This window comes from Pseudochaenichthys georgianus, chromosome 24 (genome assembly GCF_902827115.2).
Source record: "Pseudochaenichthys georgianus chromosome 24, fPseGeo1.2, whole genome shotgun sequence".
NCBI lineage: Eukaryota > Metazoa > Chordata > Actinopteri > Perciformes > Channichthyidae > Pseudochaenichthys > Pseudochaenichthys georgianus.
In genome coordinates this window covers 34,526,460-34,539,114 of record NC_047526.1, presented here as the reverse complement: position 1 = coordinate 34,539,114, position 12,655 = coordinate 34,526,460, and the positions used below count along the sequence as shown (strand labels likewise).

The 12,655-nt window shown below is 42.5% G+C and overlaps 1 protein-coding gene across 1 annotated transcript in view; it reads right to left on the bottom strand.

The window, feature by feature from the left end:
• The window catches only part of cad (carbamoyl-phosphate synthetase 2, aspartate transcarbamylase, and dihydroorotase), a 56,869-nt gene that overhangs the window by 20,508 nt on the left and 23,706 nt on the right, over nt 1–12,655 (bottom strand). Inside the window, exons 20-27 of the mRNA XM_034076014.1 lie at nt 12,404–12,502; nt 11,735–11,959; nt 10,886–11,068; nt 9,994–10,212; nt 8,338–8,505; nt 4,393–4,575; nt 3,168–3,272; nt 1,508–1,753 (exon numbers count right to left, since the gene is read on the bottom strand). Of these exons, the coding sequence (XP_033931905.1) occupies nt 1,508–1,753; nt 3,168–3,272; nt 4,393–4,575; nt 8,338–8,505; nt 9,994–10,212; nt 10,886–11,068; nt 11,735–11,959; nt 12,404–12,502 (1,428 nt within the window). The remainder of the gene's footprint in view (nt 1–1,507; nt 1,754–3,167; nt 3,273–4,392; nt 4,576–8,337; nt 8,506–9,993; nt 10,213–10,885; nt 11,069–11,734; nt 11,960–12,403; nt 12,503–12,655) is intronic.

The following is a 12,655-nucleotide window of genomic DNA, read 5'->3' as shown; positions in this document are numbered from 1 at the left end:
TGAAAGTATCTGAACGGAGTAGTAAAGTCAAATGGTATCACTTCTCAAATCCTCGTTTGGTACAGATCCAAATCATGCAGCTCTATTCTGCAGCACTAAGAGATAATGTTGGGAACATTCTGAATATGACAAGCATGCTCATTTCTGACGTGGAGCTAATCTGAAGTAAACATTGCTCACATACTGCTTTCTATTCCTCCATCTTGTGACTGTGTGACTCCCTCTCCTGGATATCAGCATGTGAAGGACACTGCTCAGGAACTAGTTGATGCTCTGTATGTGATGACTACTTCCATTCTGGAGAGGATCACAGATACATGGATCCTGAGATTGAAGCTCAAGCCGGTGACCAGGGATTACTAACATTTTGAGAAAAATTCATATTTTTATTATTTTTGAGAGAAGTCAGATTTTTGATCAAAAGTCAGATTTTTGATCAAAAGTCAGATTTTTGATCAAAAGTCAGATTTTTGAGAAAAAGTCAGATTTTTGAGATTGAGGAAAAAGTCAGAAATGTGAGATTTTGAGAAAGTCAGAATTTTGATAAAAAGTCAGATTTTTGATCAAAAGTCAGATTTTTGATCAAAAGTCAGAATTTTTAAATTTTGATAAAAAGTCAGAATTCTGAGATTTTGATAAAAAGTCAGAATTTTGAGACAAATTCAGATTTTTTATCAAAAGTCAGATTTGATGATGACTCAGCCTCTATGGAGATAGACATCAAGCATGCTCATGTCTGACGTGGAGCTAATCTGAAGTAAACATTGAATACTGCTTTCTATTCCTCCATCTTGTGACTGTGTGACTCCCTCTCTTGGATATCAGCATGTGAAGGACACTGTTCAGGAACTAGTTGATGCTCTGTATGTGATGACTACTTCCATTCTGGAGAGGATCACAGATACATGGATCCTGAGGTTGAAGCTCAAGCCGGGGACCAGGGATTATTAAACATCTTTAAGTATTTCGAAAAAGTAATCATTTTGAGAAAGTCATAATTTTGACTAATTTTGAGAAAACGTCAGGATTTTGAGATTTTTGGAAAGTTCAGAATTTTGAGACAAATTCAGAATTTTGAGGGAAAAAAATCTGAATTTGAGAACAATTAAGAATTTTAAAGTATTTAGAAAAAGTCATAATTTGTGAGATAAATCAGGATTTTGAGAAAAGTCAGGATTTTGAGAAAAAGTCATAAATTAGAGACATTTTTTAGTATTTAGAAAAAGTTATAATTTTGAGAAAAAAATTAAGTATTTAGAAAAAGTCATAATTTGTGAGATAAATCAGGATTTTGAGAAAAATTAAGAATTTTCAGAAAAAAAAGTCAGAATTTGCAGAAAAAGTCATAAATTAGAGAAAAAAATTAAGTATTTAGAAAAAGTCATAATTTTGAGAAAAAAATTAAGTATTTAGAAAAAGTCATTTGTGAGAAAAGTCAGGATTTTGAGATTTTGGGAAAGTTCAGAATTGATATTTTTCGAACAGTTATCAAAGCATTATATAATACCTGCACAAAGAGCTTGGTGCACTTGATGTCGATGATGAGCGGCACAGAGTAGTCGATGGCCATGCGCCTGGTCCGGTAACCCTTGGTGACGAAGGAGGAGAGCCGGCGGCCTCCACTGATCCTCCCAGACAGGTTGATGACCAGGTCGAAGTGGTTCTCCTCCAGGTAGTTCATGATGCTGCGCTGCTTCTCTTTGTTGGGGCAGTCGCTCTCCTCCTCCTCAAACGGCCAGTCCACCGCTTGCACCTGCAGATTGGGGAAATCCAGTTTTCCACTTGTAAAAGTACATACAAATACACAGTTGGGTTTTTTGAGCACACACGCACATACAGATACAAATACACACAGTATTCACACATGCAGGGAAAGCAGGGAAAGAATATATGGTTGATGTTTTGTGATACCTGCTAATTGAGTTATGGTTTGATCTTACGATTGCTCAATATATATAACTGCTAATTATGCGTTACCTGACCCATATATACACCGGGTAGATGATATATGTTATTTAGCACTTCTGATATATGAAGTGTTATCTGACTTAACCTCTATGAGACTCATAACTCAGGCAACAAGCGGCTTTGTCAAAGAATAGATTTCAAAATACTGCTGCTGGTTTATAAAGCGCTGAATGGTTTAGGCCCAAAATACATTTCTGACCTCCTGCTAAATGATGAACCATCCAGATCTCTCAGGTCTTCAGGGACTGGTCAGCTTTCTGTCCCCAGAGTCAGAACTAAACATGGAGAAGCAGCGTTCAGTTGTTATGCTCCAAATATCTGGAACAAACTCCCAGAAACCTGCAGGTCCGCTGCAACTCTGACTACTTTCAAATCCAGGCTGAAGACTTTTCTTTTTGTCGCTGCTTTTAATTGAACTATTCATATCTTAGACTGGACTGTAACTTTTATCCATGTATTTTTTCTTTTAATGTTTATTTTATTATCTTTTCTTTTTAAATACTGATTTTAAATGCCATTTTCTTAATGTCTTTCGTTTTTTGTAAAGCACTTTGAATTGCCTTGTGTTGAAAAGTGCTATATAAATAAACTTGCCTTGCCTTCGGGTTCAAGAAAAGCGATATAGAAATATAATTTATTATTATTATTATTATTATTATTATTATTATTATAACGCAGCGAAGCTTGCCGGCGGGCGTGTCTGAAACCCGACCAACAACCAATCAAATGAATCTCCCGCCCTGGACACACAAGCTCGCGGTTTGATTGGCTAGAGCTTGGACTGGCATACGATTTGATTGGCTTCCGCCGAAGCTTCAAAAGTAGAACATTGACTGGATACATCTTTTTGTATTCAGATAAGGAAGACACTCTTTAATAATCTCCTACAGTAGAGTTTACATTCAATTACAAGGATGAAGTGTATTAGTAGTAAAATCAGAAGTCAGGATTATTTTGTATTTTTACACACCATCTAGAAAGGAGAAATACATGATGCTTAAGGTCAGTCACACAATATTATATTTGGGAACATGCACTTGTGCTATTGTTGGGCAAAGCAGATGGAAAATGGAAAAGCGTGTTCAGACTTTTCCTCCAGTTTCTAGTCAACGTGAATTTGCATACATCTTAATTACCCGGCTTACTTTTCTGCAATCAAGCGGTTTCATAACTAAAGTATACAACATCTGCTCAGTTACCTTGACTCCATGCTCTGTGTAGAAGTCAGCGGTGCCCAGGCTGGCGTACAGGTCGTAGCCCATCGACTCCAGAGCCTGCACCGTGGGCAGCAGCTCACTCTTGTACTGTAACGCACACACACACATGTATGATGTTATCTTCAGAGGAAGACGTGGGTTACTGCACAGCTTTGGATCATACAATCATTCCTAATTATTCAAATCTCATCAGCGCTAGAAATGGTTCCAGTTGTCTCCGTTCTATTGGATACGGATTGAGCCTCCCGTCTATTTGACATGGCGAGGAACCACAAAGACGTGCAGATAGATACGTACACATCGCTTAATTGCTTTCTGAACAGTCCCATTACGGTTTCATAGTAAGACGTCTAAATATACGGTTGTGTGTAGAGATATAGCTCAATATATGTCAGGCTTTTTAGTTCATGAGATTTAGCATTTTCTATATGCTTTAGTGTCAATCATTTTATATTTCATTACCAAATGTTCGGTTTTATGACATTTTAATGCGTTAGGTGTAATGATGACATTGTTTCATTTACTATATCTAGTGTAAAAATGTGTACTTGGAGCTTAAGAATTCAGCTACTGTGGATCAAATACAAAATACCCGTTAAAATACATATACTTTAATTGTATTGGGGCTGTTATGGTTACTTTGAATTCTCCATTCTCCAAACTATTTGCATCATGCACTCGGCGCCATGTGACAGATTTGTTTTGGGGGGAAAAGCTACAACTTATTTCCACATGGCTCGGTGGCCTCGAGCACCATCTGCTAATCGCCGCGCAAGACTGCACACGTGCTGTAATGAGCCTCAGTCTGTGCATCGCTCCACGAAGAGGCATCGCTCAGACTGCCAGCTGGGTCGGATGGATTGTGTCGGACCGTATTCGCCAAATAACTAACATTTGGCTGAGATAAATTAGCTGGAGAGAGTCGGTTAAACATTCCCGTGTGTCCTCTTGCAATCTACTTAGATATAGAAATAGTTATCACCGCAATAAACCGTATTTAATTTAGTCTTAATGTACAATATTTAATTTCATATTCTGTTCTTGTACATATCAGATTCTATTGATATGCATATAGACTTTTTGCACTATTGTTTATTTTATTATATGTTGCATCGTTGGAGGAGCTCCGGTCAGAAGAATTTCATTGCCATGTCTACACCGTAGCTTTGAGCGCATGGCAATAAAACCGTTGAACTTGAATCGGTACCTTGTAGCTGCCGATGGAGAGCAGGATGTTCTTCTTGGGGATTATGAAGCCTGTGGAGAGCATGGCTTTCAGGTACGCTTCGTATCTGTTCTCCCCAAAACAGGCCACCTCCCCGGTGCTGGTCATCTCCACCCCGAGCACCACGTCTGCTCCGGCCAGGCGAGAGAAGGAGAACTGGGGCACCTGGAGGACACGTTATACGTATATTGTGGTGAGGTGAAAAGTTATCTCTGATTTAAAGGTCCCTATTAAACTGTTTTCCATCAGTATATCACAGGTCTCAGATATATACAGAACCTGTCTCTGATTGGCTGAAACACCAAATGGATCATTGCAGCATTACCCATAATCCCCTCTGTTTCAGCCCTGTTTCCAAAGTGCTGATTCTCTGTCTGTTACTTTAGATGAAAACAAGGAGCCCCTCCCCACGCCCCTCTGAGAGAGATCTGGTTACAAAGAACACAATGGAGCTCTAGAGGAGATTCAGGTGATAAGGGGGGGGGGGGGTTACCTTGTTGCTGATTGGCTAATGGGTACTCAAGACAACACATCGTTATGACATCATAAAGTGGCCACAATCTGATCAGCTCATTTTCAGACAGGTTTTTATAGAAATGGATCAAAAAGAGAGAGAATCTTTGTTCCTGAAACTTTCAGAGTCTCTTTCCACAGAGGGGACACATGTTGATGTAGAAGAGACATGAAGAAGAGGGGACACATGTTGATGTAGAAGAGACATGAAGAAGAGGGGACACATGTTGATGTGGAAGAGACTTGAAGAAGAGGGGACACATGTTGATGTAGAAGAGACATGAAGAAGAGGGGACACATGTTGATGTAGAAGAGACATGAAGAAGAGGGGACACATGTTGATGTAGAAGAGACCTGAAGAAGAGGGGACACATGTTGATGTAGAAGAGACCTGAAGAAGAGGGGACACATGTTGATGTAGAAGAGACCTGAAGAAGAGGGGACACATGTTGATGAAGAAGAGACATGGAGAAGAGGGGACACATGTTGATGTAGAAGAGACCTGAAGAAGAGGGGACACATGTTGATGTAGAAGAGACATGAAGAAGAGGGGACACATGTTGATGTGGAAGAGACATGAAGAATAGGGGACACATGTTGATGTAGAAGAGACATGAAGAAGAGGGGACACATGTTGATGTAGAAGAGACATGAAGAAGAGGGGACACATGTTGATGTAGAAGAGACATGAAGAAGAGGGGACACATGTTGATGTAGAAGGAGACATGAAGAAGAGGGGACACATGTTGATGTAGAAGAGACATGAAGAAGAGGGGACACATGTTGATGTAGAAGAGACATGAAGAAGAGGGGACACATGTTGATGTAGAGAGACATGAAGAAGAGGGGACACATGTTGATGTAGAAGAGACATGAAGAAGAGGGGACACATGTTGATGTAGAAGAGACATGAAGAAGAGGGGACACATGTTGATGTAGAAGAGACATGAAGAAGAGGGGACACATGTTGATGTAGAAGAGACATGAAGAAGAGGGGACACATGTTGATGTAGAAGAGACATGAAGAAGAGGGGACACATGTTGATGTAGAAGAGACATGAAGAAGAGGGGACACATGTTGATGTAGAAGAGACATGAAGAAGAGGGGACACATGTTGATGTAGAAGAGACATGAAGAAGAGGGGACACATGTTGATGTAGAAGAGACATGAAGAAGAGGGGACACATGTTGATGTAGAAGAGACCTGAAGAAGAGGGGACACATGTTGATGTAGAAGAGACATGAAGAAGAGGGGACACATGTTGATGTAGAAGAGACATGGAGAAGAGGGGACACATGTTGATGTAGAAGAGACATGAAGAAGAGGGGACACATGTTGATGTAGAAGAGACATGAAGAAGAGGGGACACATGTTGATGTAGAAGAGACATGAAGAAGAGGGGACACATGTTGATGTAGAAGAGACATGGAGAAGAGGGGACACATGTTGATGTAGAAGAGACATGGAGAAGAGGGGACACATGTTGATGTAGAAGAGACATGGAGAAGAGGGGACACATGTTGATGTAGAAGAGACATGAAGAAGAGGGGACACATGTTGATGTAGAAGAGACATGAAGAAGAGGGGACACATGTTGATGTAGAAGAGACATGAAGAATAGGGGACACATGTTGATGTAGAAGAGACATGAAGAAGAGGGGACACATGTTGATGTAGGAAGAGACATGAAGAAGAGGGGACACATGTTGATGTAGAAGAGACATGAAGAAGAGGGGACACATGTTGATGTAGAAGAGACATGAAGAAGAGGGGACACATGTTGATGTGGAAGAGACATGAAGAAGAAGGGACACGTGTTGATGTGGAAGAGACATGAAGAATAGGGGACACGTGTTGATGTGGAAGAGACATGAAGAAGAGGGGACACATGTTGATGTAGAGGAGACATGAAGAAGAGGGGACACATGTTGATGTAGAAGAGACATGAAGAAGAGGGGACACATGTTGATGTAGAGGAGACATGAAGAAGAGGGGACACATGTTGATGTAGAAGAGACATGAAGAAGAGGGGACACATGTTGATGTAGAGGAGACATGAAGAAGAGGGGACACATGTTGATGTAGAAGAGACATGAAGAAGAGGGGACACATGTTGATGTGGAAGAGACTTGAAGAAGAGGGGACACATGTTGATGTAGAAGAGACATGAAGAAGAGGGGACACATGTTGATGTAGAAGAGACATGAAGAAGAGGGGACACATGTTGATGTAGAAGAGACATGAAGAAGAGGGGACACATGTTGATGTAGAAGAGACATGAAGAAGAGGGGACACATGTTGATGTAGAAGAGACATGAAGAAGAGGGGACACATGTTGATGTAGAAGAGACATGAGAAGAGGGGACACATGTTGATGTAGAAGAGACATGAAGAAGAGGGGACACATGTTGATGTAGAAGAGACATGAAGAAGAGGGGACACATGTTGATGTAGAAGAGACATGAAGAAGAGGGGACACATGTTGATGTAGAAGAGACATGAAGAAGAGGGGACACATGTTGATGTAGAAGAGACATGAAGAAGAGGGGACACATGTTGATGTAGAAGAGACATGGAAGAAGAGGGGACACATGTTGATGTAGAAGAGACATGGAGAAGAGGGGACACATGTTGATGTAGAAGAGACATGGAGAAGAGGGGACACATGTTGATGTAGAAGAGACATGGAAGAAGAGGGGACACATGTTGATGTAGAAGAGACATGAAGAAGAGGGGACACATGTTGATGTAGAAGAGACATGAAGAATAGGGGACACATGTTGATGTAGAAGAGACATGAAGAAGAGGGGACACATGTTGATGTGGAAGAGACATGAAGAAGAGGGGACACATGTTGATGTGGAAGAGACATGAAGAAGAGGGGACACATGTTGATGTAGAAGAGACATGAAGAAGAGGGGACACATGTTGATGTGGAAGAGACATGAAGAAGAAGGGACACGTGTTGATGTGGAAGAGACATGGAGAAGAGGGGACACATGTTGATGTAGAAGAGACATGAAGAAGAGGGGACACATGTTGATGTAGAAGAGACATGAAGAAGAGGGGACACATGTTGATGTAGAAGAGACATGAAGAAGAGGGGACACATGTTGATGTAGAAGAGACATGAAGAAGAGGGGACACATGTTGATGTAGAAGAGACATGAAGAAGAGGGGACACATGTTGATGTAGAAGAGACATGAAGAAGAGGGGACACATGTTGATGTAGAAGAGACATGAAGAAGAGGGGACACATGTTGATGTAGAAGAGACATGAAGAAGAGGGGACACATGTTGATGTAGAAGAGACATGAAGAAGAGGGGACACATGCTGATGTAGAAGAGACATGAAGAAGAGGACTTTGCATAACAGGTGACCTTTAAGTAAAAATCAAGTGACTTGTTTACCTTCACTCCCACTATCCCCTTCCCTCTCATCAGCCCAATTGGCTCCACTTCCTGCCCCACGATGGCCTGCGTTGCCAGGGCAACAAGGTCTACGCCGAGAGTTTTGGAGACGAAGGGGAAGGAGCGTGAGACTCGGACGTTGCACTCGATCACCTTCAGCTGGTCATCCTGGGAGAAGAGAAAGAACGGCAGGATGTAACAGAGAACACAAACCTCGATGCAACGACCTCGTCTGCTTTCTTGATTAGCACTTTAACGAAAGCCTTGTATCAGAGTGTGCTACAGTATGATAGACATTTCACCTTAGCTGGAATTTAATCCTCTCATTGTTTGTAAAGATTTACCCGTTCTAATTTCTGTAAATTGACTTAAAACAATCTCTAAAAAGGATATTTTTCCCTGTCTCTTAATGGCGATTCAGTGGTCTGAGATTAAGCCAAGACCATTTCAATAATTGACACAATTATGTTGATTTTGCTCAGTTAACTGTACCGTCTGTAGCTGTATGCTGCCCATGGCACGGCACCGCACGTTCATGACAGCAGGGTAATGGATTGTTGTTATGATGGATTTGATATCAACGAGGCGGCAGTTAGCAGCTAGCGGCTAGCTAGTAATGATGCTAATGTACACATCAATCGTTATGTACTTCTATTACGCTGCAACAGGATCTAGTGATATCCAACAGAGCTTCATTTAGCATGAAAGAATGATTGCACTGTATATATATATATACTTATAATAATAAGTAATATTAACTTTATTTAATACAACATTTACAGTACAAGATGTAATCATACAGCCCATGTAGTAATGAATTACAGCAAACATGTGCAATATATCCATTATTACAGCTCCGTGGGCTGGCAGTAAGACGATATGGGTCCGTTCTTATTGTGCACCCTTGGGTAAAGAGAAACGCAACTCACATTGGTTTCTCAAACAGCATCTCTGTACTACGTGGATTCACTGAATTTCACTCTCTGCCTTTAACGGCTCGTTGTAGCTCCAATAGCTCCAGCCCCCGCCCTCCCTGTGAGCAGTGTGCTCTGATTGGTCGGGACACGTAACATGAACGTGCCGGGCGGCGCGGTCCCGTGGGTTGGATGCGCGTTCATAATGCCGAGGGAAATAACTCTCAGAATAACGTTATTAGCACATTTTACAACTTGAGGACCGAATGTTTTTAATAAGGGCTATACAAGTGTTCATACTGGGTAGTTTATCTAGTTTAAAAAAAATTATCCAGCGATTTACAGACGTCTCTTTCCCGATGTTAGTCAATGGGGAAAAGTGTTTCCGGGCCTGGCAACCAAACGGAAGTGCAGTACCGCCGTTTGGCCACAACGAATATTCTCATCTGAGTCCTGCGCACTTCCTTGGGGCTTGATGCTCCTCCCCAAAAGATGAGCAAGTGAGTGTTGAAACTCCACATTTCAGGACAAACGGCCTGTTTTTTGTACGCCTTCAAGTGAACATCAACTACGCGTGGCTGGTCAACTGCTGAACAATAGTAGAGACTGCGCTGAACACTCGTAGCTTTGAAGTGTTGAACACTAGTAACTGTGGTTCCTATCAACGCACCAAATGTCTTTTCTGTGCGTCTTCAATAACCGTCTGATCAACGTAAGAATGTCACGACCTCCCGCTGCTCACCTTGGCGATCAGCTGCAGGTTGAAGGGTCCGGTGACCTGCAGCTCCTGGCCGATGGCGTGCACGATCACCTTGATCCGCTCCATGGTCTTCTGGTTGATGTCCTGCGCCGGAGTCACCAGAGTGGCGTCTCCGGAGTGAACTCCTGCGTTCTCCACGTGTTCAGACACTGCGATGGCGATCACCACGCCGTCACACGCCACGGCGTCCACGTCGATCTCCTGGAGGATTAACAAATGTTACAGAAACTCGGGGACACGTTCTGACATCTTAAGAGCTCAACTTTTACCTAAAGGTTTCCTATTATGCTATTTTAGGCATATATTATCGGTCTCAGAGATATACAAATATATAAAAAACATGCCTCATATCCCTCTGTTTCACTTCCTGTTTCAAAAGTGCTGATTCTACCGGCAGCAGATTGTCAGCTAAACACTGCCGCGATTAAACGCCATCCTGTTCCAAACCACATCAAGGATCCTCTCTGAAGCAGTCTGGAGCTCAAAGGCTTTCTCTCTTGCCGGTTATACCACAAGGTGAGTTCCTTTCTACTTCCTGCTTCTTCACACACATGCTCTCCAGCACAGGTTAGCTCCGAGTGTTAGCGATGCTAATGTAAACACCGACCATATTACGTCCAAAACAGTCGGGCATTGTTTCTGATAGCAACGTTTCTGATTGGGCCGTGGGTCCACATTTCAGATGTTACGTCATATCGGACGCAAATCTGGATCAGCTCCGTTGTTCCCCGTTTTTAGAGATTTGGGTACGGAGGAAAAGAGAGAGAGTTTTATTTCCTGACGCTGCGTGAGTCCCCCGACACACCGGGGACACATGTTGATGTAGAGAAGACTGTATGTATTAGGTCCCCTTGAAAGAGGGTTTTTTTCTCACCTTGGCCTCCTGAATGAATTTGGAGATGACGACGGGGTATTCTTTGGACACAGCGATGGCGTTGGTCAGGTATTTCTCGAGGTCTGCGTCAGTGTAGGCCACGTTCATGGCCGCTCCGCTCAGAACGTAGGACGGGCGAACCAGACAGGGATAACCCACCGTCTCACAAAACTTCATGGCAGACTGAATAAATGGAAGAAAGTGGGGAAAAAAAAACGTGTATTATTAAAGACTTCCTCTGTTTTACATGGATGAGAGAAACGCCTACGTCACTTCCTGGCCCTGCCCACTTTTGGGGGGAAATCACGCATCAGAGCGACGTGGAAATTAATAGTTTCTTCATGTCTTAAAAGGTGCCACGTCATATATTGCACATTCGACAACAAATGAATCCCCAGTTACGGTTTCTTTTCTTCCACTACAGAAATAAGGACGGTAAAAGAAGCAGCTTCAGTGCCAGATTGCTTCCTGCCGCTCGTCCTCCAACAGATTGACCGGACATCATTTCCTTATTGATTTAAATTAAACTATAAATCGACGCAGGTCATCGATGTCCAATGACATAGTTTGTATAATACTTTCCGATCATCATAATTGGGCTTCTTAAAATTCAAAAAAGTGCGCTTTTCTTAATTTCCTTGCCGAACATTTCAGAATCTGTATTTACCACCATTCAAAGGACAGCAAATGTTTTATCCCAAAAGTGGGCGGGGCCGTAATAACGCCTGGAAGTGACGCTTGTGTTGCTCTCATCCACAGGGTATGCAGAGAAACACTCCAAGACATCAAAGGCTTAATTAAACATATTGCTTAAGAAAGACATTCTCCCTCGAATCCGAAGCGCCGCACCTCGTTGTCGGAGAGCTCCTTCCACAGCGGCTGGCTGATCCCGATGGTGTCGAGCATCCTGGAGAACTTGAACCGGTTCTCCGCGCTGTCGATGAACTCCGGCGACGTTCCCAGGATGCGGCACTGCTGGCGGTGCAGAGACATGGCGATGTTGTTGGGCAGCTGGCCCCCCATGGAGAGGATCACCCCCTCTGGGTTCTCCCGCTCGTAGATATCCATCACCACCTGAGATATGGAGGATCCTCGTTAAAGGGGGGACACATGTTGATGTAGAAGAGACATGGAGAAGAGGGGACACATGTTGATGTAGAAGAGACATGGAGAAGAGGGGACACATGTTGATGTAGAAGAGACATGGAGAAGAGGGGACACATGTTGATGTAGAAGAGACATGAAGAAGAGGGGACACATGTTGATGTAGAAGAGACATGAAGAAGAGGGGACACATGTTGATGGAGAAGAGACATGAAGAAGAGGGGACACATGTTGATGTAGAAGAGACATGAAGAAGAGGGGACACGTGTTGATGTAGAAGAGACATGAAGAAGAGGGGACACGTGTTGATGTAGAAGAGACATGAAGAAGAGGGGACACATGTTGATGTAGAAGAGACATGAAGAAGAGGGGACACATGTTGATGTAGAAGAGACATGTTTTGACGTGTCTTACCTCGAAGGAGATCTCGTCGAAGTAGAGGCGGTCACACATGTCGTAGTCCGTGCTGACCGTCTCCGGGTTGTAGTTCACCATGATGGTCTTATACCCCATCTGCGGTTAATGGGAGACATGTTAATACAATAATAACTGCTAAGAGTAGAACATATAGAATTGATGTAAATTAAATAAATGTCTTATTACAGTTTAACTCATTTAATCCGGTTTTTATTACAATTCCAGATGTTTTTTTTAAACAATTAAATC